General features: G+C 42.9%; 1 protein-coding gene across 12 annotated transcripts in view; it reads right to left on the bottom strand.

Moving 5' to 3' along the window:
• CLASP2 (cytoplasmic linker associated protein 2) overlaps positions 1–21,158 on the bottom strand; it is a gene marked incomplete at its 5' end in the record, with an annotated part of 146,096 nt that extends 124,938 nt beyond the window's left edge. For all 12 annotated transcript variants that reach the window (XM_084279667.1, XM_084279691.1, XM_084279688.1 and 9 more), the window contains 2 exons: positions 7,895–7,973; positions 20,866–21,158. In XM_084279667.1, the coding sequence (XP_084135793.1) occupies positions 7,895–7,973; positions 20,866–21,060 (274 nt within the window). The remainder of the gene's footprint in view (positions 1–7,894; positions 7,974–20,865) is intronic.
• Between the last annotated feature and the right edge of the window lie 1,513 nt (positions 21,159–22,671).

The following is a 22,671-nucleotide window of genomic DNA, read 5'->3' as shown; positions in this document are numbered from 1 at the left end:
AGGTCCTAGATGTCTGCAGGCTTGACTTTCTTCCCCCTAAATCTCTGTAAGAGTGATTTAGTTACCTTTAAGTTTCTCTAAGACCCCATAAAAGGCACAATATATTCAGTTTGCACAAGACAAATGCAATTAGGCTGTTGAAAGCTGGCAACCACCAGCTGGTTTTCAGATTGGTAGTTCATCTTCTCTATCAGAACAAGTTCCGAAAGGGAATTATTTGAAGTTGGTTGTCTATTGATGAAGCTTCAGAAAGCTCAAGCAGAAGTGGTTTTCAACCAAACTAATTTAAATCAGAATTCCTAATGCCTTCATCACTTTTTCTCAAATGTTAGATGTGTCTTGGGAGACCTATAGTGAAAAATAGCAGAGTTGTGTTACCTGTCTTTTTCATGAACTAATGGGTAACACATGTCCCTATCTAAAAATTCTGACATTTGAGACACTTGGGTCCAAATCAGCATCCAGTTTTGCTGATCATCTGTCTCCCTCCCCTACTCCAAGCCTCTTGGCCTCTCCTTGCTCCTCTCTAGTCCTGCCCAGCCAAAGCCACAGAGCACAAGCAACTCTGACTTCTCATAGGAAACCTCACTGAACTCAGACGCAGCAATTACAGCTGTGCATCAGAGATGACAGTACAGCACAGGCTTTTACATCAGGTTAAGCCAGTGGTGTCACTAGAAAGCAGCAATTCTGGCTACTCGCTATCCCAACCCCTTCACAGCCCACGCCACCCCTGGTACCGCTATTTGTCTGTTCACAAGGTCAACCAAGGACATACTCAGATATTCAAGCTGATACATACGTGTCCATCAAAAGCATGACCTAAGTGCTCATGGAACAGAGCAAACAGGAACAGCCTGTGGAGGTTTTGACACCTTAGGAAGTATCTGCTGTTGTTTGTGCCCTAAGATTTTATAAAGAGATTTTTATCTTGACAAGCTTTCGTCAGGTTTCTTGTCCTACCAGGAACAGCTGATGTAATACTTGCAATACGAAGGCACCCCTTACCAAAAACTAAGTCTCTGCTTTAGAAGATTAGAGCACTAGCACATAAGAATGGATGGCCAGAAGATACACCATGAAGAACAGTGCTCCAACTTCATTCCAAATACAACTGAGCGATTATTTTGGCTGGTACTTCTCCTTTCAGTTTCCTGTGCTTTCTCACCAGCGTTATCCAATTACTGTCCTTTATGCTGCAGTGCAAATACATGCATTTAGTTGTTTCTGGCATCAGTCTGCAAATTAAATGACCTCCAATAGATGCTGGAGTTAAAAGAAAGGTGAGGAAGGAGAAGTAGGACCAGGCAGGAAGGCAGCCTTCAAAGTGGTAGTCTCGTAAGTTATCCAGTGCAGTACATGTTTTGTCACATTCCGTATGGAGTCACGCACTCCTGCTGTTTTATATTAACCTTACCCATCCTACTGCTTCTGTTGCCTAGTTACTTTAATTATTTCAAAGGTATTTTGGAAAACCTAGCAGCAGATGACAACTTTTTTCCTCTCATTTATTTCTGCTGATATCCAGAGAAACATTACCTCAAATTTAGGAGACACTGATTCCTTTTCGAGTTCCTGGTTATTTTCTGCAGAGCCAAGAAGCACTATATCCTATTAAATTTGCTTTTTCACCACATTTTCAGCAAATTTTCCAAGTTTCCTATCACTACCAGCCACTCCTGAGTTTTACCTGTTTAGATTTCTACATTGTAGCACCACAATTTTACAAGTTTTGATTACTGAGGAAAACTTAGAAGTGTTAGTAAAAGTATTCCATAGAACACTGAGCTGCTATTTATGCCTTTTTCCTTTCTGATTGCATAATAGTTACTTTTCTACTAGTTCCTAACAGTTTATTATCCCATCAGTCCCTTGTCCATTGTTTGTCCTCCTTCACTTGCCACAGTAACCTAAACAAAGTGTCATTTACCAAATTCAAGTAGTTGTTTTACCACCAGGAGATGCAAGAGTTAAGGCCAAAGCCAGCCTGAACAGTCAGAGCACATACGGCCTTGAGAGACTAAATATTTAATTTCCTCTACCCAGACTGAAGATCATAAACAAGTACATCACAGAAGTCAGTGCCTACAATGGCACCCAATGTATTTTAAAAATCCTGAGCAGCTTAAATGCATGAGCCCCTGCAGCAAAGAACGCCATAGGTAGCATAAACAACTTCCTTTTGTTAAACTTTAACCGGAGTTCCTTCTGTTATGACAAAAGCACAGAGCTTTTCAGTTTGTAGTGCTGCTCCCAGATTCCTCTATTCATTCTTTCTTGACCACTCACACCCGCTTCATTGTAAATGCCCATTTTAGGTACACCCTCTCATGTATACCCCTTTCTATGAACTATATAATGTTGGTTCATGTCTGGTCTACTGCAGAGGCTTACAGAAAAGCATTAAGCAAACAAGAATCTTTACTGAGGAAACATCATCAGTGTTGATAAAATTCTGTTACTAAAAAGTCTGACTTCTTGCCTTAGACATGAAACGAAAAGGCTTTGAGGACAGAAGCAGATTAAATCAAGGCAGAAATCTCTTCCCAGTTTTCTCAGAAACCCTGCCAGCTCAGGCAACAGCATGAAGCTGTTGCTATTGGAACAGAGGAGCAGAAACTGCTGCCTCTCCAATTACAGCAGTGTCTGTTCTTGGTAGGGTGCACAGGAGGGAAACCCAGAGTCTCCTGACAGACCCATGCACCAAGGTCTACTTCTGAGCAAGGAATCATTAGGAAGCTCTCAGAGAGCCTTGCTGCTCCCTTCCTCAAGATAAAGTCCAGTCCACAGTAAGTTTAATCAAAAGCCATCTCAAACCTTGCATCTCTTTTTATATGATACGTCTAGGAACTTTTCGGGGTCTTAACACAAGAAAGCATAAACATTTATCGAATTCAAGTAGTTGTTTTACCACCAGGAAATGCAAGAGTTAAGGCCAAAGCCAGCTGGCCTTCAAGTCCAAACAGGCTCAAGCAGTGTGTTAGACCAGCGAGAAAACTACAAGGCTGAGAGCAAATGTTAATGTCATCTTCCGCAATTTTTTTACCTCTTAGTTTTTTACAGAACTAATATAAATTAGAACCAAAAGGAAATCAAGGAAGACTAGGATTTCCCCTACTCTTGTGGAATGGCACTGCATTTCTAGGTGTCATACAGTGAAGCGTCCCACAGACAGCAAGCAGATGGTACTCCTGAATCACAGACTATCACTCAAGCGTGGATCACTTCAGGTAAGAGTCATTCCACTACCAACAAATTCCAGAGCTATTCAGCCAGGACAGAAAGAGCTTTAAAAGGCTGCACAGATTCTTATTTATTTCTTCACTAAAGCTTTAGGGAATCTGTCACCAAGATTAAGAAAATAAAAATCCCATCTTAAATCAGCCGTAACAATTAGCTATGGTAATTAACTATGGAGGAGACCAAAGAAAATTTAAGAGTTTTCTGAGATGCTGCAGGAAGTTATTCTTTTCATTAAATGTGAAAAACAATTCAAAGCATCAATTCCACAGGAAAAAAAAAAGTTACAAGTACTGGAGTCTCCTCTAAATGCTTCTAAAAAGAAGTCTGAAATATCCAGCATTATACTGTTTAAGAAAATCCTACAACACATGTAACAGTTTTGCCTGAGATCAGTAAAATGAAAAGGCGATGTCAGACAAAACACTTGACTTGCACTTAGATGCAACAACATCTTTCTGAGAAAAGACTTCTTCCACATAAAGAGCAAAGTCTGCTTTACATTATCTGAGGAATTCAATTCATCGAACTATTTGATTTAATTTCAAAGTTTTCTTTAACATCTGAGTTCAGTCCTGAAGCAGAGACACAGGTCAGGTTATTTTAAAGGTCCCCAAATTATGCCAGGTTTTATGTTTAGGTATTCTGCAAGCATTTGTAATCTGGAATCCTACAGTAGACCATGCTATTAGTGTCAACATTTAAATTAAATTAATAAAAAAGTCAGTCCCTAAAAGCGAAGGCCAAATCTTTTTCTACATGCTATATATCCACAGTAGCTCATGCAAAAACAGTTCTTGGTTTTCAGAGTGCTGAGGAAAGCATTTATCTTTAATTCACTTATTGAATAGTCCCATCTTGATTAAACAGTCTTTTCTATCCAAATGCTTCAATCATTAATAAGGAGAAAAAGGCAAAAATTAAGAACTTGGGTGTTACTTATCTAAACGCAGTCTTATTCAAACAAGTATTTCCAAATTCTTGTACCAAACACTTTTAATCCCAATTCACTCAAAAAATTAATGCACACTGCAAGCCCTTACAACTGCTTTAAACTAAATCAGCAACATACTTGGAAGTTTAATTATGACAATAAATTTGAAAGAGCATTTAAATTATTCTGGAGAGTCTAATTTAAGGGTTCTTCCCCCACTTCTAGAAGCCACCTGGGAAAGAATTTAAACACTTCAAATTGGCTTCACATCTTAGTATACAGCACCACAACTATCTTCCAATGTTATTTTTGCCCACTGGCTTCTTTTTATAATAAGAAAAATTTGAAACTGCTATCACACATAAACACACATTTACATATGGGGGGTTATGTGTAAAATGCTTATCTATATTCATACATACACATATAAAGCATATCTGGGTGGGTTTTTTAAGTGTCAAGTATTTTTCTTTTAATTTGCAGATAACTACAATATACTTTGTAACATGTGACTGACAACATGATTATGTCATGCACCAACAGACAGCTCCATATATGCAGAACAACTCATTGTAATGTAATACCAGATTAAAATTGAAAAATATTCCCTATACCTTTGTTATTTTTTTTATTTCCCATTCCTTTGATGAGAGGGCAAAATAACATTTGATCCTTTTAGAAAGCAAAACTACAAGTATGAGACTTTTCCCAGAACCTCTATCATCCAGTCACATTCTCCCATACTTCAAATATTCTCTTTTGTTTTTAACATATAATATTTTAATAATTAATGCCATCACCGGGGAAAAGAGACTGTGACAGGGTAATTATGTACTCTTACATAATCTCTTTTAATCACAGAACAAGCAGTAGTTTTAAACAGTGAAAGATGTAACACTCAAACGGTCTTTCATCTGATTTATTTTTTCCTGAATATAGCCACAGCCTTATGAACTAACATATACCCTGATACTTATTGCCTGCAAAGTACTTCTAGGGCATCTTAGATGGAAATACTAAAAGACAGAATCCAAATTTGCGTGTCCAAATGCCCAGAACACTGATGCCAGCTGCAGAGAGCAAGCAATGTGGTTAATCATAAAAGGGTAACTAACACCTTGTTGCTGCAACATTAGATTGTTGCCTAGGAAACTGAATTAAGTCTCTTATCAGACATTATACTTCAATACAAAGATCACTAACATGCTCCCCAGAATACTGGAAAGCATCTCTCCTACAACTACTGCATTGATTTTTGCCCAAACCTAATTTATGGCATATATACATGCTGGAAAGATGGAAACAATAATAAAGCATTCATGTTTCCTGCTCCTGAGCAAAAAGCCCGTAATGCTCATGGGAGTGAATATTCAGTCACATGAGTTATTTTCCTCTGCTCTCAAAGAAATCTATCCTCATCGTAACTGAACAGGAAATTAAACAGGAGGGAAAGTATCTTTTGCCATGTTCTAGGTGGGTAATATGCTATTAAACTTCCACCGTTTACTGAGTTCTGAATCACGGATAAAAACATCTCAGGGTCACCAAAACATAACGTTCTTCATTAAGACAAAAACATATTCAAGGTTCCAGGTATTTCATGACAAAACGCAGCTACAAAAAAATTAAACTTCACCAAGACGACAGGAGTCATTATATTTTAAAAAAAGGCAGAAAAGTGAGTAGGGAGGTATTTTACATATACATCTCCCTTCGCTGTAGTCATGGTACAACCCTGATCTTCAGTGAGAACGCAAGTACCCACAATAACTTACTACAATAACTGCTAAGGAAGAAATTTTCCAGGCAATTTAATTATATTATGCTTGTCTTTGAAAAGCAATACACTCAGGTATGACCAAAATGGAAGAAAGTAAATGCCTACCACAGAAAATACTACTAGGACTCTTCCTCTGGGGCTTTAAGAGCTTTATTACTTGGTTGAAGTATTTTGCTTCCACATTTCCCATCATTTTCAGGCTCGATACCATGATCTATCTTTATTCCTCATATCATTTGTAGGAATTGCAAATACATGATTGCCAACCTCATTAACTATGTTCACATAAAACAACGACCCTAACTGGACATTAACAAAGATGGGGGGGGGGGGGGGGGGGGGGGGAGGGGGGAAGCTAAAATTAAAGTTCACATAGAACTTGTTCTTACATGCTTAACTATAGAAACTTTGCAGAAGTTGGGGAAGGGAAGCTTATTTTTTCATTCTTCTAAGCAAATCTCATCATTCAGATTAACAAAGAGGTTACATTTAATACTTGAACTGAAAGTACTCCCACAGCATTCTCCTGGAAAAACTGTCTGCTCATGGCTTGGACAAGCATACTCTTCACAGAGTAAAAAACTGGCTGGACGTCTGGGCCCAGAGAGTTCTGGTGAATGGAGTTAAATCCCACTGGTAACCAGTCCCAAGTGGTGTGACTCAGGGCTCAGTAGTGGGGCCAGCTCTGTTTAATACCCTGACCAACCATATGGGCAAAGGGGTTGAGTGCTCCTTCATGAAGTTTGCGGATGACACCAACTTGGGCAAGAGTACTGATCTACCTGAGTGTAGGACAGCTCTACAGGAGGGTTTGGACAGGCTGGATCGATGGGCCAAGGCCAGCCATGCGAGGTTCAGCAAGGTTCAGTGCTGGGTCCTGCATCATAATGACCCCATGCAATGCTCCAGGCCTGGGGAAGAGTGGCTGGAAAGCTGCCCACTAGAAAAAGTACCTGTGAGTCAAAGAAAAACCCTCTGCAGCAAAATTCAAGTCCTGTCGCACTCTACAGTTCCACAGCATCCTGAAACACACTTCCAATGAATTTAGTAACTTGACATGAACTATCTTTTATATTCCTAAACCTTCAAATTTTGCTGATTTCCTAACTCGTGAGCTAGATATAAAGAAGAGGAAGCTTCACATTTTGTCAAACAATGAGATAGATGGAAATGTGGGAACAAGCTAGTTTACACAAATTTTTGAAAGGGAAATTAGCTAGAAACTTCAGTTAAAAATAGCCAGTGATACAACACCAATGTTAATGCCATTACAATTACCTCTTTCAAAGGACAGCAGGAAAATGAATTGAGGTGCATAGTTTGCTCATACTTTCCAGAACAACTGCTTTTACTCAGGCACACATACATCATTAAATAGAAATTAAATTGAGTAAACATATCACACAAGAATAACAGTTAGTATTGTTTTCATCCCATAAAAAGTTCAGGCTACCAAAAGCTACAGTCCAGTTATCTAACAGGACATGGGCCACTGAGTCCTCTGAGACCACAAGCCTCAGCAGACATAAGGTTCTAATTAAAGTGATTTGCAAATAAAACCTTCAATCTTTAACACAAGTTCAAGGTAACACTTAGGTTCCAATGTGATTTTTAGATGACTGTCTTGGGGAGTGGTAAGCCATTACATAGTATGGGAGTGGCAAGAAACTAAATAGCAAACAACTAATTACCAAAAAGATATTCCTGGAACCTTTAATAAATCCCAACCAACAGCTAGAAATCAGTGACTGCATGACAAATGAATATGTACAAGTTATTATAAAATTATTTAAATTCCAACTACAGCAGCAAGATGCCTACCAATGTATTGTAATTAGCTTATAAATCTTATTCAACATATTCTACTTCAGCTGCAGCAGGGGAAGGGGGCAGGGTGTCATATTTTGGTCTTAAGAAAAAGAAAGTTATATTTCACTTACCAGTTCCTATATAGGATTTAAAGCGTCCTGATAGTCTGTTGACAAAGGCAAATAAAACATCTAATCCCAGTAATGCTACCTGTCGAAACAAAAGCATTAGATACACAAAACAGATCACTAAAGAATTCTTCACAATGTATTTTGAAGAAATTAGACATATATACACAAGCATACTGAAAGACTGTATCTTTACCTAAAAATAGAGTTCCAATTAGGGAGCTGATAATTCCTTGAATGCTTTCATTAAGGCAAAGTTAACAGAATATGTTTGGAATAGATCAAATACATTTATATATACCACAGCAGTTCAGATTTTTCAGTGCTTATCTTGAAACAGAAAGTAAATCAGTATTACTAAACCAATGTGTTTTCAACTACAAATTATTAAAATTCAAATTAATAATTATGAAGACTAAGGAGATGGCAGAAGCTTTTGCCTCCTCTCTGGATCATGTAATAGGACTGCAGTTCTGATTTCTTTACAAGATGACTCTAGAGGTCTAACTCGCTATTAACTGAAAATCAAAGTTCCTTTGAAAGAGGCACTGGTAAGGCTTTAAGCCTTCCCTCCTCTACCGGACTTCTAACCTGCTGTAAGAAATAAAACAGAATGCCTTAAGAACAAAAAGACCAAAGAAGAGAGGAAGGGGGATGTCACAGAGGGAGACTCTTAAAAACAACTCAAAATGCAAAACTAAGCCTCTAAAGGTAAGTACTAATACAGATTGGGAAAAAAAAAAAAAAAAAGAAAAGAAAAAAGCCATCACCCCACAACACAAAACAAAACAAAAACCACAGCCATGGTTTAAATCCTTCCCCAGATGCTAAGGGCTTACTTCAGTCTGGCTACTTAACTCATCCACTAAGGTCATTACATCATTTTCCAAACTCCCAAAAGAAAACAACTGAGTGAAGCTAATACTGTCATCCCCAACAGTTCAGACCACACCATTTGTCCACCTGCTTGTTAAGCTAGGGAAGTTTTATTTCTCTCCATTTGTTATTGTTTAAAATAAAATAAAACCATCAGAAACCAAATGGGAATTTGAAATACTACTGGCATTATGAGGAAGTTCTCATCTGTAAGCACAGATTTGATGAGAGGGCAATACCTTCTAGTATAGAAACAAAAACACGATCAAAAATAATAAATTAAACTAATTTAACAAACCAGGACACTCTTTTTCTTAACACCCTTAACTACCCTGCTTACTGTTCCAAGACTTTGATATTCATTTCCTATAACAGCTCACTAACAACACCATAACTTTTTCACATCTTGTAGATAACTCAAGTTGCTGCCTATGAAGGTGCAAATGCCAAAGGAAGCACCTCCCAAAGCACGGGCATTCCTAAGTTTTCTCTTCCTGTGTCTTCTTGTAAAACTCACAGTTGCAAATTTTGCCCCCCAATGACATGAACAGAATTATTTGCTTCTATTCTCTATTTGTTTTCATAAAACTTGGAACTGCGTTTTCTTGAACAATCCTGTCTCAAAGTCCTTACCTGCCACAGTTGTTCACACTAGACAACAGGCCAGAAAAATTTGGACCGGAGATAGATGCGAACACATGGGGCCCTTGCACACAGGATCACGAGATCCTTGTTTCGGCAGGAAGTTAGACAAGTAAGGTCCTCATAAAGTCTAGGAGCTCAAGCAACTACATAACTAACCAGTTTTTAATAATTGCTTATTAGTACAATAGATCTGTTTTTAAACTTAGTTCCCTGTTAGTACAGCTCACTTGGAAATTTACACAATTTTAATACATACTACAAAAGAAAATAGCAAATATGAGTGGATGACATCACTGGCAAGTACTATAGTGCCAACAAGTGACAGTATTTATGCCATATGAGAAAACAGAATACTGTGATTGGTAACTTATCACTTTTGTCTAAGTCAGCTTTTATGGAAGTGTCAAGTCTTCCCAAAAGCTTTCCTTTTACATTCTTTTCCAGGCTGTCAAGCTACACAAGACCTGAGACAAAATCGATATAAAAAGCCATGCCTAAAAGAAATGAGAAATTCATTCTGGATACCCATTGTTTTACCATGCTTCTGTTTCCTGACTACAGGTCCCACCTTAGACTTGTCTTCCAGTGACAGCTGCAAGTTGGGGCTCTACTGATGCACAAACTGCAGTCTTTCGTTTGCAGCAGTACCTACATGGAGTGCCTCTCCCATCTTTCTGAAACACTCTTGAAGGCTTCTACCACTCTGAAGACAGATCTACTAATTACTAATCCCACAGAAGAGTTTTTAATAAAATAGAGAACACTGACTAATCCCTCCAGTACTTAGTCTCCAGTTTTTGGAGGGGGGTGTATAAGGTTTTGTTTTGTTTTCAGTTGGCTGGCTTTGATTGTGCAGAGTGATATATTTTTTGAAGGCTCACCTGGGTAAAAATAGTGTCCATGTGGAAGATTTTAACCTCTATATATCTAAAGGATCATAGGCTTAATAACTACCAGAGAAACGTCTATTGTCTGTCATGGTTTAGCCCCAGCCGGCAGCTGAGCACCACGCAGCTGGTCACTCACATCCCCACTCACACACACACACACAAAGGTTGGCAGGGCCGGGGGAGACAAAAGGGAAGACAGAGACAAACCTTGAGGGCTGGGATAAGGACAGTTTACTGGAACAGCACAGGGAGGGAGAATTAAGAATAAGAGGACTTCAAAGCAAAATACACAAAAGTGATGATACACAATGCAGTCTCTCACCGAACCCCACAACTCAGACTGTAGAGCCCAGAGCTGTTGCAAAGCCAGAACACTGCCAAGCCACGTGTCCTGCAGCCATGCACCTCTCCTCCACCAGCCCCCTTCTATACCAAGCACATCATCATGGTATGGAACACCCTCTTTGGCCAATTCGGGTCACCTGCCCTGGCTGGGTTACCTCCCAGCTTCCTAGTTGCCCCTTGCCCCCTGCCCCCTTCTCCTTAGCAGGGCAGCACAAAAAGCAGAAAAGTCCCTGGCTGCTTGGCATCAACTAAAACATCCCTGTGTTATCAGCACTGCTCCCACCCTGACTCCCACACACAACGCTAACCAGCTGCTAGAAAGAAAATTAACTGTATCCTAGGTGAACCCAGGACATCACCCTACCATGACTCTTATTGCCAAAGCAGCCAACTGCCTGTATTTTATTTGTGTAAGAGTACTTTATTTTGCTCAAGAGCACCCACTAAGATAACAGCTGCATATTCCATATTTCTGTATCCCTCCCCTGAGAATGGGCAAAGTTTAATCACCTCTTATCACACCAGTCACATTTATCTTGATAAACTATTCGAACAGTTGTCAATGTGGTGTTGGTTCTTTTGGTAACTGTCTATCAAACCTTACTTAATTAGTAATTAGTATACAAAAGCCACTTCAGTAAATACTATCAGTTTTAATGAGTAGCTTTGTGACATCCTTGCTGTATGAAAGTACATTGTTCAGACTGCACAATAAAATAAAGCTTCAAAGGTTACCTTTGTAGGTGAGATACCAGACTAACCCCATCTTTCAGAAACAGAAAAGTAACAAACACTGCTGGGACATTCTCATCTCTTAACAGCCACTAAATGAGAGTCCTTACAGAAAAGAGTTAAGGGAACAGGTTACTGTCTTAAAGGAGCAATCTTCTACCTACATGATGGCTATTCTTTAGGTCATACAAATTCCTAAAGGACTTTGGTCAGCAGCTTTGAAAAGACAGCAGATATGAAACGTCATGATACCTGCAGAGTGACAAAGTACAATGTGACTTCAGGCTGAAGGAATGGGAAACTGCTCTGGTTACAAAACTAGCTCATTCTACATTTCAGAACAAGTCAGCTGAAACATATCACTATAGAGTATACCAAATAAACTACTTTTTGCAATTCAGTCTTAACCTTTTCATAGACAGTGTTCTCATTTTCAGCAACTCCTGGTGCAGCACTGAAGCAGCCCTTTGAGAGGAGTCCTGTAAATGGGGTCACACAAGCAGCATTAAAAACAATAAAATCCTTAGTCAAGGCAGAACTATCTGCAAGAAAAAAAAAAGATTCCAAGGTCTCAAACACTGTGTGGGACCACATACCTCCACTATCAACAGAAAAACCTCTCACCATCATCAACACTGTTTCTCTACCAGCTTCAATGATGGATGTATTTCTCTGGGATTAAAATCACTGGATCTGTTTCTTACTCCACATTCATTAAGCCTTTTGCCTGCTGCTTATAATGAGCCTTTGTGTGTTGAGACTGATTCATCAGCTCACTATTGTTTGATGCTTTTAAACACTGCTTTTGAGACTCATAGTGGAAAAGAAATTCATGCTTATTTGAACCAGAGTTGTTAGTCATCAAGCCACTGTTTAACAAGCCCGTATCCAGGACCATCCTTGAGTTCCCAGAACACAACCAAATTGCTACTCCAACTGGGAAATGTTTTATCTGTTCTAGGAAGTACCAGACTCCTGAGTGAAATCAAGCTGTTTCGACCAAAATGAGATTATGAACTGAGACAGTGATTAGGAATTGGCCTGATTTCTTGTTCTGCAGCTTGTCCCTTTTCCATCTCTCCTATGTGCTCTTTCCAGCACTGGCACTGCTCTTCTGTGGGCAAGTTCAAGGTATCTAAGCCTTTCCATGGAAAAGGAATACTGTTTATCAAACCATACCCGGTTAACTATGCATGCTTACTATTGTTCTCACTGTGGTTATGTGATTTCCCATCCCTGTGGGGAATGTCTAGGGGAAGGACGCTGCCAGAAAACCATCTTTAGTGAAAGAAGTTGCCAAATGACCTTAATACGAATGTCCTTGGATTTGGTCATAGGATCTCTGAACTGTATATGGAAATACTGATTCTGCAGATCATAATCTGCAAACTAGTCATGAGAGTCTAATGGGGGTATTATGGAGGTCACTATATGGAACTCTGAAAGAATGAAGTTAAGAATTGGATTTCCTGTCGCCATGGGGACAGCTGTGGTATCACTAAATCAACTGACAAACTCAAAACAGCATGCCAAACAACTATGCCCTACCAGAACAAGCTTTGTTCCAGCACCACAATGCAAGAACATCAGAAGATTACAAGTATTGTCAGCCAAGGCCAAAGGAGTACTGCCTCAATTCTCAAGAATCCCAAACAACTTGTATGTAGGTAAGCATGAAACAAAAACATGTATGCACATGTAGAAGAGACATGTGCTGTCTCTTCTGCTTCACTTTTTTTATTCCTAGTTGTCTTTACTCATCTCCCTGAATACACCTCTTCTATTTCACAGGACACTCAATCACTTCTGTTCCCTTTACTGCTTCAAATTCTCTCCACATTACCCACTTAGCTGACATCTACCCACATTCCATTCCTTCCCTTAACCCAAAAGCCTGCACAGACCCTAAAAACTGCCCCTGACTTTATGGGCAGAAGGAAATTTCCAATTTTTTGTGTCATTTCATCAACCCAGGTAGTTCTTCAGTCCTGGCCAGCTCACCTTCAGTCTCCATTCTCCCTTGTACAGGAAAATTCATTGCTGCAATCCTCCCACACGGCATCAGTCAAGCAGCTGCCTCTGCTGACAGCAGCCAAAACTGCAGTCCCGCCTGCTGAAGCTACCACACACATCATCTATACTTCAGGTATTCTAGCTGACAAGAAAGCAGTATTTGCATTCTTTCTCTTTTTTCATCCCCAAGTGTACAAGTGACACACTTCCAAAAGTGTCTATGGGGTTTCTTTCTTCTTTCAAATGTGTATCACATCATCTTGCAAGGAGACAGAAGGGTGGCTGCTAATCTAACAAATTCTTCAATCTCAACAGTTGAGTTCGCAAGTTCATTAGTGAATGCAGAGGCTCCTCTGCCTAAAAAAGCAAACTGACTGACTTAAAAAGCAATGTTCTGCAACTGGTTTGGACCACAAGCTAAGCTAAGATTCTCGCAAGAGCATCAAATCTTTGCTACTATTAAAGCTCACATCAGCTGTAACCCTCACTGTCTCAAAAGGGATACAGACTACCAAAGTTCTCATAATAATCTTCCTTTCATAATCCCTCTGAGGGCCAACCACAAATCATTTTAGCGTCACAGTGCAAGTAACCACACTACTAGAAAACTACCAAATGAATCACCCGTATTTATCTAGAGACTGGTGAGTGTAGTTCAGCACTGAAAAGGCTTGGTTTCTTCAGAGGTCCTTCTCAACAGCCTGAGATCTGGAAGGCCCTTGTTATTTTGACCTCTCCTGTATAGCAGCTAAAACAAGCAAGCATAGTGCTGTCAACACTATTAAAGCTTTTAAAATACCTGTTTTACTGCACTTCCCCCCATGATGGGAACATTCCCTTCCCTCCAAAAACTTCCCCCTGGCCAAACATTTACCCAGTTTTGAAGAACACATAGCATAAGACTCAAAACGATTACTGGAAATTTGTTTACAACCTTCTACTATTTCTGAATCTCTCATGGGCTTCAAACTCACTTGAGTTCAAACTGAAAGTGTGATCTCCACATTGTTCTGGATTCTGTAGACAAAACAACGATCAGCAATCTAAAATGTGTTGTGTGCTGCCTGCAGCTTGATCCATTACAGGATGTCTACATTTTGCTTCATACATAGATTAAATGTTCCTCCCTTGACTGCTGCCATAAGGTGGGGTTTTTTTCCTCCAAGGACAGTGAGTGTAAAACAAAAAAGCCATGATGCAGCAACATCTGAGGTTTTAAGCCCTTTTCTTTTTGAGATTGTCTGGCTTAAACTATTTGCTGCAGTAGAAAAAGTTTGAAAACAGAGCCTCTTTAAAAGCATGGCTCAGTGGGAAGACAATGAGATGTATGGTATTTCTCTTTAGAATATATAATTTATTAAAAAAAGAAGCCTTTTCCCCCCTCTCCAAGAAAAGTGCACTTGCAAGCCTTTCTAAGGTCGAAGGCCCAAAACAAAGAAGCACTTTATTTTAGGACTTGGTACTTCCAGAAGAATACCATTCTTTTAGTGTCCAAGGTCTCATTTTCTTTCCCATTTCCTCTCATTTGAGTTAAATTCAACACACAGTGGTTCCCATTCTCTGCTACTTACTCCTACCCCTGCACCAGAGCTCTTATGCTGTGAGGAGACACGTATTCATGCAGCTGAACAGTACCCCACTTCATGAACCCAGCCCAACAAACGAACATGAGTGAGCATCATCTCAGCCGGGCTCTTCCCTGAGCCTGTTCACTGTGCAGCCCCACTGCACCCAAGTGATGAAAGCACAGCAGGACATTGCAATCCAGCAACCAGGGAAAGCAGCTGCTTAAGTCAGCAATGCTGTTAAAAACACATGTTGAACCCTGTATGGCCCACACGGGACGTCTGCTGTGAGTTCTACCCTGTAGGATGGAGGAGCTTGGAAAGGGCCTCTGTTCACACCCAAATCAGACTGCAGGCAAAGAGGGATATAGCCCTGCTCTCCCTCTTGACTTGCAGGCATATTTGATCTGGTGAACTTAAATCTCCTGTGGCACCACTCAAATCAGCACGTTGAAACACTGGAAAATGAATTCAGTATCCACAAAAAGTTAATTGCCTCCAGAACGGCGGTGAGACCGTGTGGCTACAGCAGAAGCAGAGCTGCTTTTCCAGCAGGGACTGCAGTTAGGCTGGATTACCCACAATGAAGCTGCCAAACACAATTGAGAACTGTCAATCCCACCTCTGGAGGAGATGCCTGAGAGTCTCCGACTATAAATTCCACGCTCCTAATTAAAAGGCTGGACAAAATGAGTTTTAATTAAACACCAAGTAATTAAAACTTGCAAGTTTCCCTTGTCTTCTGGAGATTCGCTTGATTATTGAGCTAATATTTAACAGCCTATGAACAGAACAAATCATACATGAAAAAAGCAGTAATTATTACTCAAAAAGAATCAAATCACTGAGCTTGAAAACTAAAACTGGATTCACACGTGGACAGATCAAGCCACGTTCTCACTGCATGGAAATAAAGAAAGCAGTTCCCACATAGCCAAGATGAAACAAACAGCTTCAAGAAAGGAATCATGAACCTCAGCAAAGAGCTCAAAGTCAAACAGTTCTCCTCCAACAAAGACATTTAAATTACCACTATTTGCTAACAAAGACTAATGAAACACAAAGATCTATGCAGCAACTGAAAAATAAAGGTCAAGGTGGATCCTCATATGTCATTTTTTCTGTTGCAAGTTGTAGGACTGTAACTTGCAGGACAGCATTTGCCTTTTCTGTAGCGTATGTTGGCTCGCGTTCAGCTTCAGACCCAAAATAACCCACTACTTATTCACATGCCCCACATCCTGCATTTGTGCATTCAATTATTCTTACCTGAACAGAGGACTTCACATCTTTTATTTCTGAACTTTTTCGCCTCCCTGGATCTCAGGATCTCCACTTTGTTCAAATAATTTTACATCCTGGCTTCCACCTCACACGCTTCACACGCAGTCAACGAAGTTATAACCTGCTGCTACCTCTTTGCAAGGACTTCAGACAAACATCCCAACCCCCTGTCTAAACTACCTGCAGGATTACAGGTCAGACCATCCCTTTTCTTCCTGGAAACCAAAAGCTCCTCCTGCAGGCCTTTTGCTGAACTAAAGACAAACTGAAATAAAAGCTTGCCAAAGCAAGGAAACGCTAAAATACCAGTAGTCTTATTGTTGCATTTTTGTATCTGTCAGTATTTGGTGTTGAAACAAACACAGCTATGAAAAATCTCACTCTACAGGAAGCCTAGAATAAAGGATAACTCCAAGGATTTGCCTAAAAGAAACAGATTATCCACACTACCAGATCCCGTGAAATACCTTGAGTGGCAAACAATCTGCTGCTCTGATAAAAACAGTGATCACTAATAACTTTTCTACTGCAGTCACAGAATAAAACAAACTAAAATACTGACAAAGATCACTCACAAACACAAGTATTACCGATTTCTCTTCTCACATAAGACTACTTTGACAGGCTACTGCAATTTTAGTCATAGGTTTTCAATACTTCATTACCAAGTTTGAATTGCATAAGGAACCAAAAGATGGCTTTACTCTCAAAACTTCTTTTTTGAGCAATAACTATTCTCATTTTGCGGGGGGGGGGGGGGGGGGGGTGGGGGGGTGGAGGTGGGTGGGGGGTGGTGTTTGAGCTCACCAAAAACCACCACACCATGCTAACACCCAAGAGTAGACTTTCAAAGCTCTACTTGACAAGTAACATTTCTCTCTTCCACATCTCTTCAGCTGAAGTTCAAAGCAGATTTCCAGACTGAGTCACAGAGCAGCAGAGCCACCAAACTATACAACGCTAAATAATCTTGTCATTATTTCAAGTCACTACTGAGTACAAGGGAAGTACAAGAGATGCATTGATTAAAACTCACATATGCACAGATGAACATCCAGGCTAACCCAGTAAAGCTAGCAAATATCTACCAGTAGCAATACCCTCAGGATGGGGAATTAATTTACTGCTTGAAATTCACCCAAAAGCCTGAACACAAACAGCACTCTTCCAATTTTTCAACTTTGCCAAATATTTCACATTTTTGAGGAGAACAAATACCAGCAAAATATCATCATCCAACTCTTAATACTTTGCATCCAGCTTACCTGCTCCTCTAAAACATCTCAGAATTCACTGTCCTTACTTTTTTCATCCACTGCTTCTCACAGGCTAAGGAAAGCAGTTATTTGGGGGAAAAGTGGAACTGAACACCCCAAAACACAAGGTCTATATTGTAGGAGGAGAGGTCAGTCCCAACCAACATGAGGTAAATCTGATCACAGTACCAAGACAAGCAGCAAACAATTCTGAGTTCAGTGCAAAAGCCTTTTATTCTAATGAGATCCAAAAGAAAAGTACACATCTTCTGGGTACTCCCTGGTGTTGCAAAGTTTACAACAGTCTTTGGGAGTTAATTTATCACTGATCTTATAGACATTGTACCTGAGGTCCCTACAATGCACAGTTGAGGTCAGCCTTCAAAGACGACACATCCCTCTCTCTCTCTAAGTCACTCTCCATGCTCTCCAACCAGCTCTCACTAGAACCCCATACAGTTTGCAGATGAGTCAAGGCATACAGATTTTGTTGCTAGACTCACCTTTTTGATTTACCAGTAACTCAAACTGGTAACTGTGTTTTCCACTTCAATGAAGTGGAATTAATGAATGGTATTAAACCACTACAAATAGCTGCAAACTTTAAAAAAAGCAAAAGTGCTATTTCGATGGCCAAAATCTTTTTGGGACAAATTACATTAACCTTGCTGATAACAATTTCACACTTGTTTACTGAAAACTTGTTATTTTTTTTCCTCCCCGCTCGTTATCAAGCCTGCCAACTCAACCCTCCGTATGCCTACTCCCTCCAGATCCTTCCCCTTCTGATTATGAGAGGCAGAAACTTTTGAGGGTGGCATTTCACAGTGAGTTTCTCTTCTCAGGCACAACAGAGAGTTGAGTTTAGCCCTCCCAGTTCATTTATCTTTTCTTTCGGTATGGTCAGCAGAGTACACTCGATGCAGGAGCTGAACTATCACAAGGAAAGGAAAAATACAGCACATCCAGTGGAAGCTACATTCGTTATGCCCTCATTATCCACACTGGTCACCTACACTGGAAATAATGATCCCCACCCCCAGTATTCCCCGCTTGTCACTCCAATTCATCTGGCTCAGCAGTTCTGGTAAATAAGCCATTATCACTGGTCAATTAAACAGCCATGTCAACAGGGAGGGATTAATTACTTCAGGCCTTTTTCAACCCGCAAGACCTTCAGTGAGGTACAAGGAAGAGATGGTAAGTAGCATTAAGTGCTCTACATATCCATTCCTCAGCAGAGGAAAGGGTAACCAACAAACCGCTAAAAATGCAGCAAATAAAAAATAAAGATGGTTTTCTTGAGAATACACATAAGCCTGTGGTACACATTCCTGTATGACAACATTTAGGCCCCGAATTTAGAAGCAAACTCGGATCTAACATTTAAATGTGTAACACCTACGCCTGCATAGGGCAGAATACACAAGCAAGATGCAAACCAGAGTTTTCCAAATATATTTTTCATTTTCTCTTTGAAGCAGCAGATGCTGGCAGTCACCACCAGAGACAGGAATGCTGGAACCGATCATGAGCAAAACATCCAAGGTCTGGTGCTGTTGCAATTAACATAATGTCTATGCCATGCTTTGAAATACAGCGTTGTATGTATAGAGAGCCACCAGTAAGTGGACAAGCTGTTTTAAAAACCTCTTAGAATTGGTAATACTCGACCTCATCTTGCATGACAGACTTGTGATCTGGAGCACCACATGTTCCTCATTCATCCTACAGTCCTAACAGCAAAGAAGTCACCTTACATCAACAGCAAGTGGAACATCTAGTGTTATGAAAAAAATAAAATTTCAATAACGAATGCCCAATTTCATCAATTTAGAAGTGCAGGAAGAAACTTTTACATTACCCTGTTGAAGTAAGTAAGCTATTCTGTCCTCTTTACAAAAAAAAAAAGCTATTTAAGACCACTATGGTTTCACAGTAATCAATTAGCACCACCAACTGCCCTCAAACAAGGATTTAAAGGCAAATAGATTACACTTGCCCAACACACATTGTCTCCCCAAACTAACCTGACCTTTAATGACAAATATACTTTAAAAAACAAGTGTAAATAGACTTATGCCTCATTATTTTCAGACCTCAAACTTAGAAGTGCCATGTGCAAACCTTGGCAAGTACACAGCACTAAAGTGAACTGAAAAAATCATAATAATACCAGCTTCATGAACACACTGCCCTTATAAGCTACTCATACGGCGGCCTCCGGAGTCTAAGCAAACAGAAGAATAAAAAAAAATATATATAAAATTGCAGTAACTTAACTACATCAAGTTCAAAGGCCCTGAAGTGCAAGTTAATCATCTCAGAAAGCAAGACAGCGAGGTAAGGGAGCCATGGGAAGCGGGAAGGGCGGATCTCGCTGGGCATCGCAGGCCAACACCGCCACCCAACGCCGGGAGCGCGGGCCCGTCCCAGCGCTACCGAAAAAATTAAAGAGGAAAAAAAAAATAAAAGAATAAAATAAAATCGCCAGTGCGAAGGCGATTGTCCTTGGTAGTGAAACTACTATCGCCTGGGCAGCTGCAGGAAAAATTACAGCTCCTACAAGGGACGGGAGCAGGAGCGATCCCTGCTTCCCTGTGGCTCCGCCTGAAACGCAGCCGGGGAAGGCGGGGTAGGGGGGAGCTAGAGGGGGGGGGAAGAAGCAAAGCGAAACGTGAGTCATCATTGGGCTGCTGTAAAGATACTATGCAACTTCCCACGTACAGGAAAGTCACCTCAAGACGACATAAAAGACTTAAAACTTACAGTGGGAACGCCAAGACGCAAATTATTCCTTCAGTGGTATAAAAGGGCGTTAATACAAACCCGCTGGAACAGCACTCTTCGGGGCCTAGGGAAAATAATGGCCATCCCGTGAAACATTACACCCCAGTACAGAGACCACAGAATGGGAGTGGTAGAGAAAAGGGGGGGAAAAAAAATAAATTTAAAAAAAAAAAATCACCACCTATCTCGTTTCAGAATAAGAAACACAACCTGAGTTTGCCAAATTGTTATGCGGGGGGTGGATATATACGTGCAAAAACATTTAATTAGTAATGAAAACAAAACCAGAATAAACAATACCCCAATCATCAGTGCTTCTTCTAGGACAGAGGAGTAGAAACAAGAAAATGCTAACCAAACCTCTATAGTTTCTGAATTTCCCTTTTTTTTTGGGGGGGGGGGGGGGGGGGGAGAAGGCGGGAGGGATGGCGGGGGGGGGGGGGGGGGAGGGGAGCAGCCAGGTGTAAATGTAATTTTATTTCTGCTCGTATCTGATGTAGAAGTACTGCGGAGGTCTATGCCTCCCTATCATGATGAATCATGGTCCGCCTGTACCAAGCCCCGCCGGCCAGCCTTACCTTAAAATTACTGGAGTTGACCCATCCTGTTAATTCGTCGATCACTTTGTCAAGGCGTTGCTGGTCCTGCTCCAGGTCGGAGGACCTCACCGGGTCGCTCAGGTACTCCAGCAGTTCCTGGCCGACCTGCATCCTGCGGCCCACGTCCTTCTGCTGTACCTGGTCGCAGAAATAATCCATACCGGGGGGCTCCATCCTCGGCCGCTGCGGAAAAGTTTCTTCGGAGACGAACCCACCGACTTCAAGGTCGGAAGCGCGGCCAGGGCAGGGTGGGCGGCAGGGGGTGGGAGACGCCCGGCGAGGCGGCGATCCCAGGCAGGGCCGCGGCGCTCATGAAGCCTCTCTTCGCCCTCTCAGCCCCGGCTCCGCGCCCGGCGCCTCCATGCGCACACGCACCGCACGCCGCCGCCAGGGGCACGGGCGGCTTCCTCCGGCCTCCTCCCCGAGCCTGCCCGCAAGGTGAAGCCTCAAGTAGGAAGGGAAGACGGGGTGGCGGGGGGCGCACGCAAGGCTCGGAGGCTGCGGCGGCCCGGCGGGCGGAGGGGTCGCTGGGAGCCGCCCCCTCGGTCTCGGGGCTTTCCGGGCGCCTCCGCGTCGTCTTAAAAGATCCCGAGAGGGCGTCTTGCCGCCACCTCCCCTCTTCCCCCGGCGGGGAGGGGAGGGAATTTGGGAACGAGAACAAGCGCTACAGCTCGCCCTGTGGGGCGGAGGGGGCGAGCAGGCACCTCGGCGGCGGGCGGGCAGCCGTGGGCTGAGCGGGTCCCCGCGGAAGCTGCTGCTGCCGCCACCGCTTTCCGTTCTCTCCTCCCGCCTTCAGGCGCCGAGGAGCGATCCCCGGGCCGCCTCTCACCGCTGCGGGCACCGGCCCGTTCTCTCACGGTCGCAGCAGCGGCGAGGCCGGGGCGGACCTCTCATGCTCCCAGCGCCGCGGCCTCCGACCCTCCTCCTCGCTCGCCCGCCCGCGGGGCGACTTCGAAACTTCGCCTCGGCGGAGCTCCGCGCCGCTCTCAGCTCCCCTTTCCCGTCGGCCCCCACCGCTAGCCGGGTCGAGCAAGTCCCCGCGGAGCCGCTCACGCCCCGCCGCGCCTTCCTCCACCGGGCTGGGGGGCCGTCTCCGTCCCGTGGAAGTTGCGCGTTCCCCCCGCCCCGCCACGGGCCGCCCCGGCCGGCGCCAGCGAGGCTAGGCGTGGCGCGCGGCGGCCCCGCCCACGCCGCTGCCCCAGCCTCCCGCGTCTACCGGGCCCGCGCCCGTGTGGCCCTTCCCGCCCCGCGCTGCGGCGGGCGGACAGACGGACCGACGGCCAGACACACGGGCAGACTGGCAGCCAGCAAGACCACACACACACACACCCCACCCGTCGGTGCTCCGCGGGCCCCTTGCGGCAGGCAGCGCATGCGCTCTCCGCCCCGCTCGGCCGGCGGTCGGGCTGCGGCCGCCGCACTGCTGCCCGCAGAGGGGAGGGAAGGAGGGACGGCGGTGCGCGGGCGGTCCCGGTCGTGCCAGCCGGTGCTCTGGGGACAAGCGGCGGCGGGCGAGGAGGAGGAAGAGGAAGAAGAGAAAGTGTTGAGAAACAGGGGAAGCGGTGTGAGGGGCGCTCGCTTGCGGCAGGACGGGAGCGAGTGCGGGCTGCCGGCGAGGAGGCCGCTGCGGGGCTGGGCACCCCGAGCTGGCTCTTGCGCCTCGCCGGGTGCTTCCCTCCCTCCCCCACGCAGGGTCTGGGGAGCCGGGTGCCTTGGCGTGGTTGTCGCCCTGCCTCTCCTCCGGGGCTGTGTGAGGCTGGGCAGTGAAACTGCTGCTGCCCTTCC

This window comes from Gallinula chloropus (genome assembly GCF_964237585.1).
Source record: "Gallinula chloropus genome assembly, chromosome: 2".
Classification (NCBI taxonomy): Eukaryota; Metazoa; Chordata; class Aves; order Gruiformes; family Rallidae; genus Gallinula; species Gallinula chloropus.
Note: the sequence above shows the minus strand (reverse complement) of the source record. Positions and strands in the feature narration are given on the sequence as shown.